The sequence below is a fragment of the Lipotes vexillifer genome, unplaced genomic scaffold (assembly GCF_000442215.2).
Source record: "Lipotes vexillifer unplaced genomic scaffold, Lipotes_vexillifer_v1.1 scaffold606, whole genome shotgun sequence".
In the NCBI taxonomy this organism is placed as follows: domain Eukaryota; kingdom Metazoa; phylum Chordata; class Mammalia; order Artiodactyla; family Lipotidae; genus Lipotes; species Lipotes vexillifer.
In genome coordinates, this window is record NW_006780574.1 from 820,722 (window position 1) to 845,351 (window position 24,630).

Sequence of the window (24,630 nt, forward strand, 5' to 3'; positions counted from 1 at the left end):
GCTATTAAAAACAAAACTCATTTGTTACTTACACTTATTTGTTCTAAGCATTGTAGTGATTTAGAAAAAAATTACTCGATTTTAATTATTTGTATGTAGCTTAAATACATTGATATTAGATCATTATTTATATATGATTGTAAAGGAACAAATTTGACAACAGAATATGAAATGTTAGCTTGTACTGAGTCTCATAAGTTTAAGACCAATCAGCTGATACAGTAGCTTCAAAATGTCAGGAACTTGCAGAGGAACAAAGGGATGGCTGGAATAATATTTTCTCCACTCCATAGAAGTCCATCAATTAGAGGGAGAGATAAAGCTAATGCAGGTAATTATGCTGTGAATCAGAATGACATAGAAAGGGTGACATGTATTCAAGTCAGAGTGATATTAAGGTCTGAAATCCGCAAATTAAAGGGTTATTATAATATATGTGTTTGTGTGTGTGTGTGTGTTAGGTAGAAGGCAGAATCAGACAAGAGATAATGGTTGTAGGACATGGGAGAATACTGAAGGAGCAAGTGAAACTGTGAATCAGAACCAAACAATGGGATGTAGGGGGAAAAAAAAGGCTATCAGAAATGCTAGCCCAGATATCTGAAGAAGGAAGGGGAAATTAAAAGAAGGAAAGAAAAAGAAGAGAAGGAGAGGAAGAAAGGAGGAGGAAAGGGGGAAGGAAGAAGGGGAAGAGAAGAAGGAGGAAATGCATACATTAATGGCTGGATAAAATGTTACATTTCTGGTGCAGAAGTCAACAACATTGTAACTCCTCTTGACTGAATTCAGTTTACAGGGCTGTTGTCCATTCTGGAATGGGAATCATAAAATCATCAAAAGCAACATGTGTGTGTGTGTGTGTGTGTGTGTGTGTGTGTGTATGTCCAATTAATTGTATGCACCATATTTATTACTTACATAAACACATACAATCAACAAATGTACAGCAAATACTTTTTCTTGAAATTACTAATTTATCACCAAAGAATAGCTGGTAAACTGGGTATAGTACTGCATTTCTGTTAAGAATCCTCCTATACAGATGGTTGTCAAACAACATGGGGGTTGTGGTACCAACCCTCTGAGCAGTCAAAAATATGCGTATAACTTTACATTCTCTCCTTCGTATAGGTGGTTCATACACAGATTCAACCAACCACAGGTTTTGTAGTACTGTAATACATAGTGAAGAAAATCTGGGTATAAATGGACTTGCGCATTTCAAACCCCTGTTGTTCAAAGGTCAACTGTACTTGTACTATTTCTAGATTACCAAAGCCCTCATTTCTATGCCTCTTTCCAGACTGTATTTTTGAAGTTGTTTATCATCTTTTCTTCTACATAAGGAAGTCTACATTTTATGGCCCATTAAAAATAATAAAATATAATACATTGTAAAGCATTAATCATTACTAACTTAGGAAGTTATCCTCTGAAGCGTATTTAAAGCAAGAACACCTGGAAAAGGCTTTAAACCAAGGGAACACATATCTAATAATGGACTTAGAGAAACTTGAAAGTTTACCAGGGTCTTAGTATGGGTAAGAAAACTTTCCTAATTTCTCTCATATCATATGAAGAAATTATTGTCTATGCTAAATGTTTATAAGTGAATTGTTTATAAGTTGAGATTGTTTTACAGAATATGAATTCATTAAGGGAAATGATGGATCTTACCCAGACCCCTGAGGATGGGCAGATACACCTCTTTCTCAAGAATGTTCTGGTTTATGATTTTGGCCTGATGACTTACCTCACTTTCTCACAAAGGAAATGAGGATGAGTTCCAAGTCACCTTGCAATTATATTTCTCAAAGAAAGTCTGTACATATCAGATCTCCTCACCTTGCCCTGGAGGATGAAGTATGATATAACTGAGGATTTTAGAAACCATAGGGTCTTTGCCCTTCCCTGGGAGCCCTTGGCATACCAATGTTGGCTTCATTTAGGTTGAGTCAGTGCTTATCTCCAATTACTCCTGAAGAATTTGTTACTGAACTGGTTGCCTGAACCCTTGCCAGGGTCCTAGCTGAGGCCGAGTCCATTTGTCTCTGTTGGAGAGATTCTTTTGGATTTGCACAGCTAATCACAAAACCGATGCTGGGACTGGAACAGCATAATTTTTATTCAGTGGTAGAGAATGGAGAATTGAGAACTTAGTTTGCAAATCAACTTCTCAATTCAATTTGGGCTGAGACACCATATACAAGGAGGGTCGAGGTAAAAGAGGGATTTGGAAAGAGAGGGAGGAATATTCATGACTTATCTGAGAACAGGGGTGTGGTTTGTACAGGAACAGAGGCAACACTCCTTTTCAGTCCTTGTTTGAGCTTTTCCTGTTGTCATGGCAACTGGCATCTGTCACGATGCTAGTGGGTGTGTCATTTAGCATGCTAATGTTTTACAGTGACCATATAATGAGGCTCAAGGTCTACTGGAAATGAAATCTTCCACTATTTGGGGCTTAGCTGGTTATAATCAGTTTTTGTTTTTCTCTTTGCAGCTTCCCCCTGGAACTTAGATAAGAGCAATTGGTTTCCATTTGAAGGAGGGGCAGGGGTATGATTCTGGGGCAATAGCCTTGGTGACAAAATGACACAACTATAATTACCCATATGCTCAATTTTTTCATCTCTTATATGTCTTGGCTTACATTAGTGATGACACAAGATAGAGGCGTTTGTTGAGACCTGTCTGAGTCAATATAATTTTCAGCTGAGTCAGGAGTTCAGGTTGATATTCAGACTTTGAATGTTTCTAAATCTGGAAAAAAAAAACCCAAAGCACAAAGAGTAAGATTAAGAAAAAAAAAATACAGTGTTACTTAACAGCTTCAAGTGGTTTCAATTTGCTTCCATACTCCCTTAGGGCAAATTGTTCCTTTGTTCTGGGAATGAGAAGTAAATAGGCCTCTTTTGTTATGCAGTGTAAAACTAAGACTCTCTTTTAACATGGAAATATTTGAGATACTCTAGTTCTAGGGAATTAACCTTTGGGATGATAGTAAAAGCCTGTCTTTGTTAGAGATAGATTGCAAAAATAAAAAGTCTTCCAGAGAGGTTGGGTTTCCTCTTGTTAGAGGGCTGAGGGCCTGAAGTTAACGGATCCACATTCATGAAAGGTAGCTTTATTGCAATACTTTGGGCACAAGAAGAGTCGAATTCAGATGGTCAAGGGTGATGCAGTTTTATAGATATGTTTGTTGCAGGAAGGGGACCCCTTCCAGGGCCCGAGAGTGGGCTCTTTTTTTTTTTTTTTTTTGCGGTACGCAGGCCTCTCACTGTTGTGGCCTCTCCCGTTGCGGAGCACAGGCTCCGGACGCGCAGGCTCAGCGGCCATGGCTCACGGGCCCAGCCGCTCCGTGGCATGTGGGATCTTCTCGGACCGGGGCACGAACCCGTGTCCCCTGCATCGGCAGGCGGACTCTCAACTACTGAGCCACCAGGGAAGCCCGAGTGGGCTCTTTTTTAACACTTGGAAATGAATTGTCCAAGGAGACACACATGCTGACAAAGCAAAATACTTTATTGGGAAGGAGCACCGTGGCGGAGAGCAGCAGGGTAAGGGAACCCAGGAGAACTGCTCTGCCACATGGCTCACAGTCTCAGGTTTTATGGTAATGGGGTTAGTTTCCAGATTGTCTCTGGCCAGTCATCTTGCTTATACCCATATTTGGTCTGATTCAGTCCTTTCTGGTGGCCCTCACATCTCTCAGCCAAGGTGGATTCCAGTGTGAAGGTTTCTGAGAGGTTGGCAGGACATATTATGGCTGGTGTCTCCTCCTTCCTTTTGGCCCCTCCCAAATTCTTCTGTCTAGTGGTAGCTTGTTAGTTCTGAGTTCCTTATCAGGACCTCCTGTTGTGAGGTAACTCCTGCAATCAGTTATTATTGTGTCTGGCCAGGGCAGGTGGTTTCGGTCCATGGTTCCCTAACATGTTCATTCACTGGAACCCACATCATTAGTGGCTACTTGGATTGACATCTTCTTTCCATTATATATCTAGCTAGTTACTTTGTACATAATAGAACTATGGGTTTTGGTTTATTTATTTATTGCCTGCCATCTTACTGAACTCCTAATAATTATCAGCAGATTCTCTATTGTTTGGGTGGTTAATTACCAAAAAAAAAAAAAGTTTTTTCCAGTAGAACTGTTCGTTGTTTAAATTTTTAGACTGTAATGTAGATATTTAATTTGTTTAGTTTTTAGTAAATTAGACTATAAAAAATGTGCTTTTTCACAGTTAAAGGATTTAAGAACATAGAAATTTAGGTCAGAGTCTACAGGTAAAAGCTATTTCTGTAATTAGGGTTGAACAGGGCTGACATTCCACATATTTGGCAGTCTTTACTGGGCCAGTCTGAATGGATATCATTTGTTCAGGTCAGACATTGGCCAGTACCCTTTACTGGTACATGTCAGTCTCGGTGTGTGATTTGTTAATGACCTTAAATAATCTGAGGAGATTTTTAAAAAGCCTATATCTAAAAGATCTTTTTGATAATCATTTTATTGTATTAATAATTAATACAATTTAATTAATACAAATTAATGTGGGTAAAAGAACCCTGAAAATGACTAAAGTCTCCAGACAAAGGGGTGGCAAGTCTAATTTATAATAGGCAATCTGCATAGAAATCTATTGCAATCCATTCACCAGTTCAATAGTTAGAAAAGTAAAAATAACCCATCTAGTTAATCACTTGTATCTATCAGTTGATTGACATTTGGGCTGTTTCTCCCTTTGGCTATTATGAACAAAGCTGCAGTGAACATTTGTGTGCATGTGGATATATGTTTTCATTTTTCTTGGATAGACGTAACAGTGGAATTGCTAGATCATGTAATAACTATATGTTTAAATTTTTGAAAACTGCCAGACTGTTTTCCAAAGCAGCTGTACTATATTGCATTCCCACCAGCAATGTATGAGGGTTCCAATTTCTCCACTTCTTTGTCAAAACTTATCTTTTTTGATTACAGTCATCATAGTGGATCTGAAGTATGATTTTGATTTGTATTTCTTTGATGGCTTATAATGTTGAGCATTTTTCATGTCCTTATCAGTCATTTGTATACCTTCATTGGAGAAATATCTATTCAAATTATTTGCTCATTTTTTCCATTGTGTTGTTAATTTATTATTGAATTGTGAGAATTCTTTATGTATTCTGGATACAAGACCATTATCACATAAATAATTTGCAAATATTTTCTCCCATTCTGGGGGTTTACTTTTTACTTTCTTGGTGGTGTCTTTTGAAGTACACAAGTGTTTAATTTTGATGAAGTCCAACTTATCTATATTTCTTTTGTCATTTATGCATTTGGTGTCATGTCTGAAAAGGCTTTGCCTAACCCACGTTTATGAAGATGTATTCCTCTATTTTATTCTAAGAGTTTTGTAGCTTACCTTCTACATTTAGGTCTAAGATACATTTTGAATGGATGTGTGTGTATGGTATGAGGACATACCATTTTGAATGTGGATATATAGTCACTGTAAACCATTTGTTGAAGAGATTATTTTTTCACCATTGAATTTTTCTGATACCTTTTTCAAAAATCAATTTACCATAAAAATAAGACTTTATTTCTGGACTATTGATTCTGTTTCACTGATCCATATGTCTATCCTTACGGTAGTACCACACTATCTTGACTACTGTACCTTTGTAGTAACTTTAAAATCAGAAAGTTTGACTCCTTTAACTTTGTTTTTCTTTTTAAAAGATTGTTTTGGCTATTTTAAGTCCCTTGGATTTTCATATGCATTTTAGGATCAGTTTGTTGATTTCTGGGAAAAAGCCATCTGGGATTTTGATAGGAATTACATTGAATCTGTAGATCTATTTGGAAACTATTGCTATCTTAATAACGTTGTCTTCCAGTCATTAACATAAGTTACTTTTCCATTTTCCATTTTCAGTGATGTTTTGTAGTTTTTCATGTAGAAGTTTTAAGATTATAATTCTTTTGCTAAAGTTATTTCTAATTTTATTTGCCTGTCATATTTTCTACTCTTTTAAATGCTGTTATAAATGGAACTATCTTCTGAATTTCATTTTTTGATTATTCATTGCTACTGTATAAAAAATACAACTGTATTTTGTATGTTGCTTTGTACCCTGCAACCTGGTTGACTGTTTTTATAATTCAAATAGTTTTCTACTGAATTGCTTAAGATTTTGTATATCTAAGGGTATATCATCTGCAAAAAGAGATGGTTTTACTTGTTTTCCCATCTGGATGATATTCCTTCCTTTTCTATCTTTTTTTTTTTAATTTAAAAAAATTTCCCAATTACCCTGAGTGAATTTCCAATACAGTGCTGAATAGAGGGGCAAGAGTAGACTGTCTTGTCTTGTTCCTAGTCTTAGGGAGAAAACTTTCATTTTTTTCATGGCTAAGTAAGGTATAAGCCTTGTTTTGTTTTGTTTTGTTTTTAATAGTTTGATTTTATCAATTTGAGGAAATTAACTTCTATTTCTAGCCTGTTGAGTATTTTTATGATGAAAGTCGTTTCGATTTTGTCAAGTAAACCTGTAGATTAGCCATATCAAATATTGGCTCATTGTAATGAGGGAAACTGTACACCAGAAGAGCTGTAGGTTATCTCATCCCTATCCCAAAAGAGAAGGAAAAGTAATTATAAGAGGATTTTTAGAAAAAGGTGAGTTTAGGCAAAATTTAAGTAATATTTTGTTGGGCTTAAAGTAAAACAAGGCTATGTGAACTCTCTAGAGTTCAACATCAGGTCTGGAGTGTGAACTGGACCCAGAATCTTGTTTCTCTGGAAACTATATAGTAAGATATATGTGGAATGTCGTGTCCAGAAACTTTTTATTTTAAGCTCCGTACCTGGGTTGTAAATTGAGCCTGCTTCTCTGGGTCTTGAGATCCTCCAGACAGGATTGAGATGCTTCATACTATTGACATAATTTCCAGCAACAAACTTTCTGATATTCTTTGGCTTTAGAAAATAAGCCAGTGAATAAGAGAATATTATACTTTCAACAGGGAGGCCATTACAGTTGTAGCATGCCCTTGGGATAAATATTATTTCCTGTTATCTTTGTGATAGAATTTATCTGTGATGGTTATTCCAGCCAGATGACTGGCAATGTTTTGTACATGTGACTCCCTCCCAAGAATACTTCACTGGCTTTCCCATTTTGTAGACTCTTATCCTGGCTTTACAACATTGAACAGGCAGGAAGGAGCTGTTTTCTATTCTTCAGCAGTGATGAGATGAAGGTGTTTTCTCTATGAAGTCCTTGGCTACCTGCCAAAATAGCACCGTAGTAGTTACTTTCTGACTTATGCCTATTCTGCGTCCTTCAGTTCCAATGCTGTATTCTACATCCTTGGGTTAACTCTGTATTAATTTACTATGTTCAGTATTTCAGGACTGGTTGACGGAATAAATAGGCATTTTACTTTAGTTTTCAGACTACGTAATTATCTGCCAGGACCAGTGACTCAAAGTACTTATTTTACCTGTTCAACTGATTAAGGAACTTTAGTGTCTATGCACATGCACACACACACACACACACACACACACACACACACACGTATCACATGATGCGTGTTATAATGTTAATTTCTTAGTATGCCTGCCAAAGTTATATATATATATTCTTTCTTAAATTAAATATGCTAAGAGTACTAACTCAGAGAAAAACAGATAATATGAAGGAATGTCTATCATAAAATAGACATTAATGTCTTTATGTTATCTCAACTATTCTCATGATTTTAAAATTTAATATTTTCATGATTTTAAAATATATATGTATATAGTCCTTTTCAGATTTTCTTCCCTTATACATTATTACAAAATATTGAGTATAGTTCCCTGTGCTATACAGTAGGTCTTTGTGGTTATCTATTTTATATATAGTGGTATGTGGTTTATATTTTAATTGGCCATTTGCTAATGACAAATACAATTTTTATAGGGAGTTAAATACCTTTTTTTAAATTAGTTTATTTATATTTGTTTTTGGCTGTGTTGGGTTTTTATTGCTGCATGCGGGCTTTCTCTAGTTGCAGCGAGCAGGGACTACTCTTCGTTGCGGTGCACGGGCTTCTCATTGCGGTGGCTTCTCTTGTTGCGGAGCATGGGCCCTAGGCACGCGGGCTTCAGTAGTTGCAGCACACAGGCTCAGTAGCTGTGGCTCGCAGGCTCTAGATCACAGGCTCAGTAGTTGTGGCACACGGGCTTAGTTGCTCCGTAGCATGTGGGATCTTCCCGGACTAGGGATCGAGCCCATGTCGCCTGCATTGGCAGGCGGATTCTTAACCACTGTGCCACCAGGGAAGTCCCCTAAATATCTTTTTAAGAGATAAATATTTTAAAATGTAGCACCAGATTATGATTAAGTGTACTGTCAGGTTGTCATCTATTGCAAAAAATAAAACAAAAGAGATTATACCTGGACAGTGAGATGTATTATGTACTCTAGTAACCTTGGAACTGTGTCAGCCATAGAAAAGAAGCATCTGCTTCATCTCAATGGTAATACCAAGTGGTTTCTTCCTGATTTGGCAGGAAAAACTGGCCATGAAGAAGATCTGTCAAAGTCAGTGGAAGGGGAAGATACAAAATGAGGATGGGGGTTTCCCTGGTGGCGCAGTGGTTGAGAGTCCGCCTGCCGATGCAGGGGACACGGGTTCGTGCCCCGGTCCGCGAAGATCCCACGTGCCGCGGAGCAGCTGGGCCCGTGAGCCATGGCCGCTGAGCCTGCGCGTGCTCCGCAACGGGAGAGGCCACGGCAGTGAGAGGCCCGCGTGCCACAAAAAAAAAAAAAAAGAACTTGAGGCAAAATGAGGATGGATTAATAATTTTGATTTGCTTGGATTTTTTCAGAGCTATGCCATTTCTCATTCTATTTGTGGATGATGAAAGAGTGGAATGTTGCTTATAATACAAATAGAGTTGGCTTCATTTCTGAAATGATATGAAAGTGCTAAAAGTACAGTGGAATAGATGATTTATTAATTAATAATTGAAATACTTCTGACCATTATCAACCTCCCACCTACTCACCTCAAATAGGAATACCATATGATTCATATAAGCAAAGCTTAATGGATTTTATTATGATTGTGTTTTATAATGTTTTCTTCCATCATCTCTGGCCTAGGTTTCCATACTAATCACCCACATTAATTTCTTATAAGTAGTTTTGTTGACTGTGTGAGAGGTTATTCATGGTAATTTACTAGTGATACAATTCACCCGGAGTCAGACAAGTTGAATCTAATGAATCATTTGTTTGGTTCCAGCTTGATGTACATTGAGAATAAGCAATAGCTGCTATAAATCCATCTCTAAATAATGGTGCTGAAGAATATAGGCTTACGGAAGCACATGGACCTGTGTTAAAAATGTTGCTTCAATACTATTAGTTCTGTGACCATAGGTTTCAGTTTTCTTCTTAGGAAAGAGGAACAATAAAACTAACTTCACAGAGTAGATTTACACATAAAGTGATATATGCAAATCAATTACACAATTCCTAGCAGAAAGACAGTATCCAATAAATGGCAGATATTAATTTTATTATTAGTGGATTTTCCTCTGTTGCATGTAGAAAAAGAACAAAAGGACAAAATTTTAATAACATTCAAGAAATGTAGTTCAAAAGGTTTTAATATTGTTTTGCTCTCCCACTAAATCCTACTGACCACCAAAGTAAACATTTACCCATCTCAAACCTAAAAACAGCTCTTTTCATCTACCTGTTTTCAGAAGAGCTTAATAATTCTTCTGAGATTCCTTAAGAGAAAACAGTAGAAAGACTCTGCCTGTTATAATGTTAATTTCTCAGGATGACTGCCAAAGTTATATATATATATATATTCTTTCTTAAATTAAATATGCTAAGAGTACTAACTCTGAGAAAAACAGATAATATGGTGGATACTTAAAGATGTACTCAAAGCACCTCTATGAAAAATAAACCAGTCACTTATGTTATCCTAGTGATTGGAAACACAATTTTAAGAAATAATTACTTTTGTTTTTCATATTGTCACTTTTATGGGTACTACCATTTATCTTTTTCTGTCAACCTTAAAGCATGGCTTAGCTCACAATTAATTTTATTTTCTTTTGTTTTTGTATCACATTAGTCGAATAGAATTTTAAAAATTCATTGCATTAACTTATTAAAACATTCTCTACCATGGTTTGATAGTTGCAAGTGTAGAGATGTATTTTGGCTTTTTGATACTTTGTTGTAGTTCTTGATGTGTTTGTTTTTCCTTGATGTCTCTAGATATAGTATCAAGATAGAACTCATTATGATTGTACTTAAATGGTATCTCTGACATATGATTTTTCAAAAGCATCACTAAATTGTTGCACACTGGATACTTTTTGAAAATTAATAACTAAAATATGAAAATAAAAGAGAGCCGCCATTTTCCTAAATAAAAGGCAATTACTTAATTAAGGTTTTTTTGGATAAGAATATTGTCTTTAATGCATGTTTTTGTATAAATTCTCCATGAGCAGTTAACAGCTCAGTTTTACAGTGTGTAATCTGCTGTCATTGTAGGCATTATGTAGCATTATATAGGCATCATAATTATTATATTTTTGCTTTTTCTGTTCAGAAGCCAAGTCTTTTGTAGATAAAAGTATAAATTTTTTCTTTTCTTTCCCCCATCAGATGTGGGTTCTGTTGAAGGACTTGCCTATCACAGAGCCTGGGATACACTGTACTGGACCAGCTCCACTACCTCATCCATCACCAGGCACACAGTGGACCAGACTCGGCCTGGAGCATTTGATAGGGAAGCCATCATTGCCATGTCAGAGGATGACCATCCACATGTGCTAGCCCTAGATGAATGCCAAAAGTAAGAAATTTGTATTTCTTCATTATAATTATAAGTCAAAGACTATCAAAGTTATATTAATTTTAAAGAGAATTAGCATTAAAAATACAGATTTCCTTTGAAGTTCTCTTTTCACAATTCATAAAACTTTTTTATAAGACTGTTTTTTATTATAAATGTGGATAATTGAAATCTGAACTCTTTAAATGCCAGGCATCACCTCCATGAGAGATTCAGTAAAAGCAAAATTAAAGGATGAAAGGGAAAATGGAGACAATACTGTGATTGAATAGACATTTTTCATATATGTAAAAGACATTAATGCATCACTGATTGAAATGATAAATTTGAAACAAAAATAAAACTATTAACAAGTATTGAAACCTAAAAGGTGTTTCTGTAATTCAATTAAGTAATTTTAACAATTGGGGATCTGTCCAATTGAAATACAGAGGAAATAAATAACAACAATAGATCTTTGTGTGCAGCTATAATTTCAGCATTAGATACTTGACAATAGTCTACATGGTCCACATTGGTTTGTTGATATATTGTGCAGGTATTTATTTATAATAATACTTATGAAGAATTCATGGCAAGAAAAAATGCTCAGGCTATAGTATAAAATGTATAAAAAGTAAAACAAATGAGAAAAAAGTTATGTTTTGGGGGATGCTATAAAGAAAGCAATTATATGAAAACTGAAGAATGAAGCTCAGGTTAAGTAGAAAACAAATATGTCTATGGAGTTTCACTCTTATGCAATATGGTAGGAATATTTGTTAACTACTAGAAAGTGCTTTTACTCTTAAACAAAACAAGGACACAGAAATTAGACCAATCTGGTTTCACTGAGCAGGAATAGAAGAACTTATTTTAGGTGTGTTGAAGAAAAATGGAAGAATAAAAAACAATGACTGATAAACACTAACCCTGACCACTTGAGAGAAGAAAAGAGCACATGCATTACTCAGTGTGAGAATAACTCAATCTGGATACTCTTATAGAACTAGAGATGAGAATTGACTTACTTTACTTAAATTAAACATATTGAACTTATAAATTAAGACTCTAAAATTTGAGAGATGCAGGTGAAGAGAAGGTTGACTCCTCACACAGATTTGGTTACTTAGTTCGGGTGGACACAGGCCTCTAGATGCCTGGGCAGAGCTAGTTCTGCTCACACCACTGCCCTATCACTAGGGCTTGTTGTTGAGTCAGCTACACTGATCCACCAGGAGAGTCTTAGGACAATAATAAATATCCTAAAGTTGATCAAAGGAATTTATAAGACAGTTTTCAGGTAAACATGAGGGAGATCACTGATGATATTATACATGATTAATTTTAATTGATAAGTGCTTTATCCTATAATTATCACATAGGCTAAAATTACACTTTCATCTTATATATGGTGAACTGTAAATTAGATTTAAACACACTAAAGTATTTTAATTGGAAAATTATATGTAATTAAAGTTTAAAGTATAAAAATATTTTTATCATTAAACATATTAATGACACCTTCAAATCACTTTCATATGTTAGTTGATTAACAGAAATTTTAAAATCAAATCAATTTCTAGATGAAAGACTACTTGAGTTCAAAACTTGGCTCTGTAACTATAACTAATATTCAAGCTCTCTGGCCTCTGTTTTCTTATATGTGAAAGGGTGAAATTAAAGAAGTACTAATACCTTGGAAATTCTGTAATTCTAAAACCCACAATCTAGAAAAATATTGCAAATAAATTGTGTATTTAATTCCTCATATTATTTGGATAACTTTTTTTTTTGCGGTACACGGGCCTCTCACTGTTGTGGCCTCTCCCGTTGTGGAGCACAGGCTTCAGATGCACTGGCTCAGCGGCCGTGGCTCACGGGGCCAGCCGCTCCGTGGCATGTGGATCTTCTCGGACCGGGACACGAATCCGTGTCCCCTGCATCGGCAGGCGGACTCTCAACCACTGCGCTACCAGGGAAGCCCTGGATAACTTTTTAAACTAAATTTTTCATTTTAAAAGTTACAAGATGTGGTTAAAACTACTGCATGATTTAAGAAAGTGGAATGCCATTTTTTTTTTTTTTGGCAAATTTGCTGATTCATAGGACAAACTATTTTGACACTTTCTCACTTAAAACACTTTTATGTTCCATAGAATAGATTAAAATGCTATGAAGTATTTTAATAAAGAGCATAGATGACCCAGCTTTCCCTAATTGGTGGGGGTTATTTTTTTAAATTAGCAAGTAGAAAGGTGTTTTTGTGTGTGTGAAGTTGAGTATTGTCTAGTAATAAGTTTTTGCATAATACTCAAAAACCATATATTGAATAATTATGTTGGCTATAAGCCTACATTGTCTTTACATGTCTTTACATAGGAATGATATATGCAATCTTGCTGTAAATATGACATATTATTCCAATTAGTTTTTCTTTGTATTTATTAAACATATTTTTTCAAATTAATATAGCTGCCTGCCTGTCAGCCTCCCTCCTTCCCTTCTTCCTTTCTTTCTTCCCTCTCTCCCTTCCTCCCTTTTTCCTTCCTTCTCCCCTTCCTCCCTCCCCCTCCCTCCATTCTTTTCTTCTTTTCTTCACTTCAAAAACTGATCTTCAAATAAACTCTTAGGGATACTCCTAAATATAAAGGGGAAGAAAGAAGACCTGTTTCAGTAAAAGCAGGCCTTGGAGACTGGAACCCTATAGCCTCTCCACTCTTCTAGTGACGTTTAAAGGCTTCCATAGACTCCTAGGCCTTCTTCAAAGAATAGTTTGACAAACACTGATTTAAAATATTCTAGAAAATCTGTAAGTAACACATACTATGTTTAAGGATTTGAGAGTGACCCCTGGAATTCTAGAAACAGCACTGTAATTTATAGAAAAATCACACTGATAAACAGAGGAGGGAAAAAAGACATTAAAGAAATATAGGAGTTTAGTAATTGCTCTAAAACATATACAGAGAAGAATGCAGAATTTAAAAAGCAAACCTAGAAGGAGAGAGAGATTTTGATTTTCACCAACTGAAGGAGAGAAATATTGTTAGGTTAAGAATGATGTCCAAAATGATAACAACACAGGATCTGCTGAAGCATTATAATAATAAGTTAGAGTATATTTGCAGTTCATAGAAAATTTAAAATAACTATTTTTGTCCCTGATTAAAATAAATCTTTACTATGTATCAAACTGATTCAAATTAATTAAATTACTATTTGAGAGATAATTGTTTTTCAGAAATATTTTCCAGGTCATTTAAGAAACTGAGAAAAATATATATGCAACTATAATATACATATTTCCCCTTATTACTAAAACTTCCTCAAGGGTCATAGAATATGAGATAAATAATTTTGCTTCTTTTTAAATAATTTGACATTGCCATGTTTCTACTAATGTTACTGTTAATGAAAATTTTAATCTATTGTCGCAATTTTCATTTTAATTAGTTTAATGTTTTGGACCAACTGGAATGAGCAGCATCCAAGTATCATGAGATCTACTCTGATTGGGAAAAATGCTCAAGTGGTGGTCAGTACAGACATACTCACTCCAAATGGACTCACCATTGACCACCGTGCAGAGAAGCTGTATTTCTCAGATGGCAGCCTAGGAAAAATTGAAAGGTGTGAATATGATGGATCCCAGAGACATGTAAGTTAACTGAGAATTTCTTGATTATAGATTTGAAAAATGATACATTTGGAAAATACATGCTTATAGTGCCTAAAATATGCATATTAAGGGATTTCAAAATAGCTAATTGTTCGAACCAATACAACTGAATAATCTGTTCAGTGAAAAACAAAACAGCAGATAAAATTTTGAAAACTTTAAGTGCATTTGCTACCATGGAGACAGTCCAACTCTTATGGAGAAACAATAACTGATTTTCTCCTAGTTATGAATTGAATTGGTATTATTAGAGTGATTTGCGTAAACTTCATTGTTATTTATAATTTTTTAAAATGTGAAATGAAATTGCTTAGTTGCCCTAGGATAAAACAACATTAGAAAGTAATGAAATGATCATCTGTCTGTGTTTGTGTCCTCAAAGCAACCTCAGAAGCTTTGAAGAGAGAAGAGTGGAATTCCTTTCACAGGCTCATTCTCTGTCTCTTTTCTCTGAATTCCAAATAAAATGTTAATGGGAGTGTCTTTATGCTGCCCCTGGAGAACATTTACAGGAGATATTTAGGGCCTGTAGAATGGTGAACGTCCAGTGCCTCACCTTATCTTATGAGGATGGTGACCCTTGGCAACTGGGAAAACTCAGGGTTCAGAAGGGTAAGATCTGGGTTGTTAAACCACTGGAGGAATCTACCCCAGCCCCTCTTCACCAGTGCATGCTTGAATGCCAAAATGATCCTGAGGCTCTTAGCTCTTCCACTGGGCTTCTGGAAGGACCATCTTCATGGGCCATATTTTCTCTATCACAATTACAGTGCCTTATGGTATTAAAGCAACATAGAGAATACGTATGAATAGCTGTGGCAGTATTTCAATAAAACTTTATTTACAGAAACAGGCAACCAAACAGCAGGCCATATTTGCTAACACCTGATTTATACCATTAAGCACACTGTTTAATTCAATTGAGTATATACCTGTACGTATATATCTACATATTATATCTAATATAGATATATATATCTACACTTACATACATATATAATATTAAATATGTATATATACACACATTATATTATATAGTGAAACATAGATATTTATCTTAGGGCAACTGACTAAATGTATATATACATATATGTGCATATTGCATATACATATATTGCCTATATGTATATATGTGTGTATATATAGATATGTGTGTGTGTGTGTGTGTGTGTGTGTGTGTGAGTTTCTTGAAGAAGGAACAAGTGCATTGATTTACATCCTAGTATAGGCACCTCATCTAATTGTGGAGTGGATACTACAAGTAGCAGTGATATAGTACTGTTGAGTGCTTAAGGGAAATTGAAATAATCAGCTAAGATCTGATGAGTTCAGTTTGTGGTAAAGGTAATAACTCTGATCAAAGAATTCTTTGCCTAAATTCTTGGTCTATCTTTTCAGTTAAAGGCCATGTGACCTAAGGCAAATTACTTAGTCTTTATGAATTCTAGTTTTCCGACATGCAAATTTTCTACCTAAATTTCAGGGTTATTATGAGGATATAGTGTGAAAATATATGCCTCAGAATACAGCAAAGAAATCCTAAATGAACTTAGTGGGTAATGCTTTTGAAAAATAGGTAAAATCATTATCCTGGATATGGTATTATTTTGTATTATGGCCTAATACAGAAAATGCTTCTGTAACTCCTCCTAACAACATTTTGTCCACTTTAACTTATTTTTTATATACATGGTTTTCTTTTCCCTCCTCAGTCTACTGTTATGTATGATACTTATAGCTACTCAAGGTGATCCAGTAATCAGATAGCTCTGATCTAAATAATTCAAAGGCTTTCTTTTGACATTAAAAAAATATGCACAGTTATGATTCCAGCTCTCCATTTCCCATCCTAGTCTAAACCAGGATAATTTCTGGCTGGTTGTAGTTAACAATGCTATATTGTACATTTGAAGTTGCTAAGAGAGTATATTTTTATAGTTTTTACCGCCAAAAAAAAATTGTAACTATGTGAAGTGATGGATATATTAACTAAACTTATTGTGGTAATCATTTTGTAGTATATACATATATAAAATCATTATGTTCTATACTTTAAACTTACATAATGTTATATGTAAATTATATGCCAGTAAAGCTGGACAGAAAGATTTCTGTCCTGTAGAGATGAAAATGTTGAGTAGAGAACATTACTTTAAAGGATACGGGTGTATTCCCCCATACAACATTGATCCATTTTGTCTCAAAGTTAGAACTACATAATCCTTTTCCTCTTCTCCAGTAAATCAGCTTTACCATCAAAATTTCTGGTTGGGCCTAAAAATTGGGAAAATATTTCAATGTTTATTACGTTCTTACATGAATCTCACTATTTTGCTGGTTTTCCAGATTCTATTGCCAGTGTTGACCATGGGTACCTTGAATTTACCACCAACTTATATACTCTTTGTGATATCCATTGTTTCCTATATTTTAGTCATGATTTTACAACTAGAACTTGTTATCTGTTCCTGAATTCCATTTTTTAATTGACGTGAATTTCTGAATACTTATTACACTTTAAATTGCCTATTTTCATGAACAATCAGCTGTTTACATAATCTATTACTAATATAAGCGTAGAATTTTGAGGCTGAGAGTATAACTGAGGAGCTAGGTCATCTCCTATTATCTTTAGAAAAGGTTAAATATGCAATCTGGCTTATGTTTCAAGATTTTAAAAAAGAATATTTCCTGAGGAAGAAATACTACTTATTCTGAAAAAAATATTCTGGGGATATGGCATAATATTATAGAAGTCTCAGAAACTAAAAACTCTTCTATTGTCTGATAACTGTTGAAAAAGTGGACCAATTTGTCTAATACCCTATCCATTCACTCCCCAGTTTTATATTTTTAATTACATGTACAAAAGTGTGAACAATATCAATTATTAATTTGATTTGTGCCTATCTACTTGAGTTGAAGTCTTGGAAATCAAAGGATACCTTTTGGAGCAGATTTCTTTTTAAATCCTCACAGAACCTAAGAGCTCCTTATCTGAAAAACTTGCATGTAACCAGTTCATTTATTCTAATCTTCATTCGATCTCTCTGTACCAGGGCCTTTTGTTTATGTGTGTGTGTGTTTCCTACTATGTCTGTTCCTCACTCCTGTATGGTTCCCCTTGGGCAAAAATACTCATGTAATTGATATATATCCATTCAATTACATATATATACACACACACATATATACATATACACATGCATGTATACATATATATTTAAAATAGATCAAGTAACCAACATAATGAATTTCATTTTTACATTTTTGGAATGCACTGTACAAGGCACTGCAGAAATGTGTGATGGGGTATAATCATGGAGTTAAAAAGAATGATATTTAGGAAGTAAAAATATAGAAGGTTAAAATAGTCTATGAGGGCTTCCCTGGTGGCGCAGTGGTTGAGAGTCCGCCTGCCGATGCAGGGGACACGGGTTCGTGCCCCGGTCTGGGAGGATCCCACATGCCGCGGAGCGGCTGGGCCCGTGAGCCATGGCCGCTGAGCCTGCGCGTCCGGAGCCTGTGCTCCGCAACGGGAGAGGCCACAACAGTGAGAGGCCCGCGTACCGCAAAAAAAAAAGTCTATGAAAGACTTAAAATGCCAAGAAATATAAGAAGAGATATAAAGCATTGTTTAATTTATAAAGTCAAAAAGAACTGAGACAATGCAATATAAATGAGTGGCCAGAGAAATAATAATTTCAGAAAGAAACATTTCCTTTGCATAGATTTGTATTTTCTAGCTTTGGATGACACAGATCATAGAGCATATAGAGAAATCAGATATCCCCAGGGGAAGTGACAGATTGGAAAGAAGCTAGACATTAAAATCTGAAATATTTGAGAGAACATCTTCTTTAATGAAAAGAAAACAAGCTATTTATTAAGTTAATTGATAAAGTTTGGAGAGATTCTTGTAAATCTAGGCATTTTGAGCCTACAAAGTCAGTACAGTGCTATTCCTCTCCCAAAGTGTGTTTGAAGAGCCCTTCTCTTGAATTTCCATAGGAATTAAACTGTGGTCAAGCACTGTTTTTAAACTCTGGTTTAAACAATCTGATAGGCTTAATTCCTGCATTACATCGTAAAGCCTTTAAATGCTCATGTGCATTATAAATCTTTAGAATGGAACACAGTTATGTAGCTTTGTTCTTATCAGGAAATCTTTTTTTTTTTTTTTTTAACATGGTATGCCATGGGCTTAAGTGTTTGTAGGGATTTGAAAAATACTGATATACTATTTACCAGTCATTTAGTTTATTAGAGGACTATTATAGAACCCATTACTAATCAGTAGAACAAACTAACCCCAAAGTTAGCAGAAGGAAAGAAATCATAAAGATCAGATCGGAAATAAATGACCTTTTCTATTATAGTTATGTGATAATATTTAGCTAAACAAATTCATTCATAGGTTTAATTTCTTTTGTCAAACTCAGAGTTAGATTTTATTTTTCTGTTTCATCTTATAGTGAGGTCATAATAAAATACAAGTACACACAGTTTAAATCTGACCTGTATTGATAAAAATATACAATAATTGGCTGTTTGATTTTTTTTAATTTTAAATACACATTAACTTGTTTGGTGGTCCTACCTATAAATTTTATTGAGGAAAGCATTCTCTGTTTAACAATATACAATTGAATGCTTTTGTGTGATCTAGTTATTAGGGAAAAAAACAGATAATAATTTCATTCTGTTTTATTTTTATTTCTGTTCTATATCTGTTATTTCAGTAGATGAAACAATAACTAATGTTGACGGGGCTAAGACAGCATGATTATAGCCTTTCTCCCTGGTGTTACCCTGTAAGTGTTAATCATTTCTTGGAAGGCATCTGCTACCTGAGTGACACAAACCCTTCCAGAAGAGATGTTGTTTATATTCCTAGAAATTGCAATTGCTGATGTTTCTTACTTTTGACATTCTTCTAGAAACTTTGTCCAGAGTTTTTTTTTTTTTTTTTTGGTTTGGTTTGGTTTTTTTTTTAGAGTGTATTCCCAGGCAGAAAAAATAAGTCGTAAGACCTAGCTTTAGAAAGAGAAGGATACAGGATAATCTGTCTTCTAGATAAACACATTCTGATGACAAGAACTCTTTTGACTGACAATAGGAAAAATAGTTTTTTTTTAATTAGTCAATTAAAAGTAAGATCAAACACAAGAATATTTGATGTCCTATTTTTTATGGCACCAAATATTTTCTTTCTCCTTATAGAATCAGTTATTTCATTCCATAAATGAATCAAGAAATAGATCTATCTATCATCTCTCTCTCTCTATCTATTATATATCTATCCATCCATCTATATCTTCTACCTAATCTGTAAATGTCTATGCTATCTACTCTTTTTAATAATATAGTTTTATTTATGCTATGAAACCTAGAGAGCCTGAACTCTGAAACTTATAGAATAAGTTTTGATGCCCAGAAAAGTGAATTTTCTGACGACATGTTGAGTTTGAATTAGTTCAAAACCATATCCTGTCACCAAAGAAAAGGCACTGTGGTTTCAACTTTTTAAAACATGTAAAACATTTTAATTTAACAATTTAAATGTTTGATTTAAAAATCAATATCACCATAAGTAGTCACTAAAAAGTTAAGTGAACTGGAAATTTTTCCACCATTACCTGGAATAATCCAGTATTATTTCACAAATTAGGAAACTCAGGCCCCAAAAGGCTACATTAATTTCTAATGTTCCTGTGTCCAATATCTAATGTCAGTTATAATCCCCAACTCTTTATTAGAGCCAATATTATTGTTATTATTCATTTTGTATATTATTATTATATATTTTTAATTTTAATTTTTTGACCGAGCTGTGCAGCAGGTGGGGATCTTAGTTCCCCAACCAGGGATCAAACCCGCACCCCCTGCAGTAGAAGTGTGGAGTATTAAACACTAGACCACCAGGGAAGTCCCCCAATGTCCCTTTTTTAATTTAAAAAATGTTCTATAACATTCCCATTCCTATCAAAAATGAAATTTTGTATTATATCTATATATAGGTAGATAACTTATCAAAACTCAATATCTAAGTATAAATAAATAAATAAATATAAAGTAATTTATAATAAAATAGGACATATTCCAATATGTAAATGTACAAAAATAAGAGAGAAAACATGAGGAAGTGATCAAGATCTTTTCACTTATGCATAGAATCATGAATGTGACAGCTGTGAAGGCAGACTCATATCAGGTGTGTTGTACTGGATACTCAAGTACTGAGAGCAGTTCTGCCTTGGGTGATGTATTTTCAAAATTGGTAATGAGTTCTTGATAAAATTCTAAACAAAATGAAGTGAAGCCATCCCTCAATTTACATGGAATGTGACTGCCTCCATTGTACATCACTAAGATGGAAAATTGTTTTAAATGAAATATGAAGAAAAGTCTCCTAACAGCAAGTGATCTTTCTACTCTGTCCCTAATGCCTCAAACACATGGGAAGCTGGGCCTATCAACAGCTAGATGGACCATAGCCAAGAAGGAAGAGTGTCTGTTTGTTAGTGGAAGCATTCTGTGAACTTGAATTCTAACAGATGAGCCAATGGAATATAAGGAACTGACTGTCTCCATTGTCTGCTGTATCACAGGCGTGCAGTCAGGTATATTACAATGAGTCCATTGACTACCAAATCCTGTAGGGCTGCTGAAAACTCAGGTGTTTTATTGCCTTTGATGTATCTTTGAATTCAAGAGGCACCATTCAATATTCAGATTATTATATCCAGTATTATCTTCAATACATTTCAAGTGTCCTTGGATATTAATAGTTATTCAAATTACAATCTGAACTTAACAACTTCCTAATATTTAAATAATCTTAATAACTTTCTAATGTTTAAGGATAATAAATGAATAAATAGAAATGTGATAAAAAAGGAAAGAATAAGACAATATAATTCTATGAATCCATTAAAAATGATGACATGAAATATACCTATTTCATGGGAGATTCAGTATCTATGAAGTGAAAAACATAGACTGAACAAATTAACACACTGTCACTCAGTGAACCTGGGTATTATTGTTTTACTGTATGAAGTTCTGAATCTTATTGAAGCCTTTTGTCTTAACTGGCTTTCTCTGACAGAGGAAAGTAAGAGCTCTTGCCTTGTTACCGTCAGGTGGAGGAGGAAGCCTAGGTCCCTCACCTAGCCTCTGTTGACACCTGAGGCAGAATTGGGACTTCTCTACTTCTGGATGGGGATGTGAGTTCCAGCTCCCACTGGGTGTCCACTGTCACCACTGTGGAGGTGACCTCATTACCACTGGATGACATGGAAATCCAGATTCTCCTCTGTGCTTCTTCTGACACCACTCCAGTGGGGAGGGGGTGGGTCCGGCGTTACTGTCAGGGGTGGGTGGAAGTCCAGTCTCCCCACTTGGCCTTTGCTGGTGTGGGTGTGGATGGGTCACAGTTTTTTTTTTTTTTTTTTTAATGTGGTATTTGCCTAGAGTAGAGCAGTTACCATCTAAAATTTTCTACCTTACTAGTTAGAATCTTGCCTGGTCTTTTGGCTTCAGAGAGCAGGCTTCTGTTCTTTTCTGTTCATTTAGCATTTTGGCATTTCTGGGTTGCCAGCTTATTCAGTTCCAAGTCTGGGATATATGAGGCAAAAATAAAACCCACGGAACTCACCACTGTGTTGTTCCTTATTCCCAAGGTCCATAGCTGGGCTGCTTTCTCCTCTCCACCTTTCAGTCTTCTGATATTTGTTTTATGTATAATTTCCAGGTTTTTTAACTGTACTTAGTGAGAGGACTCCAGAAAATATGTCTACTCCATCTTCCCAGAAGCGGAAGTCAGTGTGCTTATAGATTTTTAGAAATTCAAAATAGAAAAAAGGATATGCCTCATATTTATTGTTTTATAAAATATTTTTAAAGATATAAACTATGTTCTACAAGTCTCAAAAACAGCAAAATGTCTGGTATTGACAGTAGATTTAATTGAGGTAAGGTTTATTAAATCACACATGATGTGACATGATTTACTAGAATCCAAAGACATTGAAACACTGGTCCTCCATGTGAGAGAAACAAAGGTTGTGGAAATAAAGATGATGAATTGTGTTGTCTAAATTTTATCATCTTTAACTCTATGATGTGTATACATTATCACCGAGTGAATACAATAAAGTACATATGGTGATTATGACATTGCCAAATACAGGTGCCTGAGTGAGAATAAGAAGGGAGGGGGAAAAAAATGTGAAATTGGTGTTAGATTAAATTGTTTTAATTCCTGGCTCTGGTTATAAAGAGATGTGTAATCTTCAGCAATTAAGTGTATCTTTTTGAATCTCAGGCTCTACATATTGAGCTAGGTTCAAAATTTTCTTCCAAATTTAACCTTTTATGACTCTACCATTGGTTATGTGGAACTCAACTAGATCAGTCTTTGGATATATCTTTTCACACATTAATATGCATAATAAATGATGCCACATATTGTTTATTTTAACAAACAGTTAAATTTTAACAGTTTTAATAACAAAAGAGAACATACTCCCTTTCAAGAAGCAGTATGATGTGGCAGAAATTAACAAGGTTAGATTGTAGAAATAGACATGTATTTGAAACTTGCATCCTTGACATATTGTTTAATAATTGTGGGGCATTTTCTTAACCTTTTTGTGCCTTAGTTTCTTCTGTAAAATAGGACTAATAGTTTATGCCTCACAGAGGATATTCTGAAGAATTAGCTTTTATTTTATGCAACCTGTTACCTGACAATAGTTGACAGATATTAAATCTTATAAAACTCCCCTTGAATAATGAAAATTTAAAAATAAACTAAATTAAAAATTGTATAATGATATTCACTACACACATATAAATTTATATGAGCATGAATTATATCAATTAGACTAAATCATAAATTACCTCATTGCCTCTTCTATAGGATTACTAGCATCTGAAGAGTAGAATTGTTTTTCATCTTTGTCTCTCCAAAAGCAAGTAGCCCAAAGTCTGGTACATTGCTGTATTCAGCAAATATTTGCTGAAGCAATGAGTAAATGGATGAATAAACTGAAAGAAAAACGATAAAAATGTTTCCCTGAATAAAATGAAAAAGTAAACTACTTAAAAAAATAGACCAAAATCAAAACTTATCTATTTCAAAGGCCTCAGCCATCCAGAGTAATTTTCTGAAAGCTGTACAACTGATATTCCTATTTCGTAAGGTAAGAATGTTATTGCAGTAGGGTTAATGGTGTTTATTTTCACCACAATCCCTTTGATTTAAATCCACATACATTTCAGTGATGGTTCAGCTTGGTTAGTCGTGCAAATTAAAGTGTTACTGAAGCTGTACTCTCTCTGTAGAGATGTGTTCCTGGAGGAGAATAATGGTCAGTATCCAGGGCAACTAGTGTATTCACCCAGAAAATAACAGGTGTTCCCTCAGCATGTGATGCTGATACTGATGGATTGATTTAATATTTCTTGGAAGATTTCAATTTGTTAGGCATTAGACAGAATTTTCAAAAGTAGCCACCTGTCCCACCTGCCTCATTGTAGAAATTTAAATACAAAGATGAAAAGAACAGATAGCTAAGGAAAGCCATCCTGCACACACACACGTGTGTGTATCTATCCATATCTATATCTATCCTATATCTATATGTATAAATGAGCATAATGCTTTCAGATTATTTTTATTTGCAAACTGAACAGAAGGATAAGCAAATAAAAAAGTTTAAAACATACTTTCTTTGGTGAAATAAATTAGTAGATATGGGAAGAGTAAGAGATTAAAAATTTTATATTTAAATTCAGGAAATTCTGAATTAACTTACATGAATTTTTCTCTTCTCTGAATTCCTGATTAAACTTTTGAATTGTTCTTTAGCTGATTTTAATGTGTTTCTTATTAGTTTTACATGCATATAAGTCAACATGAATTTATTTAAGCTTGAGACAATATCTTGAATTTTCTTTCTGTGTTTGGCTCTTGAAAATATTTAGAATACCAGCAAACTGGTTAAAACCAATTAACTAATTATTATTTCAACTATTTAAAAAATGATTTAAAGTAGTTTAAAATAAAAGCTAAGTATAATATGAC

At 34.6% G+C, this 24,630-nt stretch overlaps 1 protein-coding gene across 1 annotated transcript in view; it reads left to right on the top strand.

The window, feature by feature from the left end:
- Positions 1 to 24,630, top strand: part of LRP1B (LDL receptor related protein 1B) — a gene marked incomplete at its 5' end in the record, with an annotated part of 1,013,530 nt that overhangs the window by 664,045 nt on the left and 324,855 nt on the right. Inside the window, 2 exons of the mRNA XM_007453725.1 lie at positions 10,687 to 10,876; positions 14,312 to 14,516. Coding sequence (XP_007453787.1) covers positions 10,687 to 10,876; positions 14,312 to 14,516 — 395 coding nt within the window. The remainder of the gene's footprint in view (positions 1 to 10,686; positions 10,877 to 14,311; positions 14,517 to 24,630) is intronic.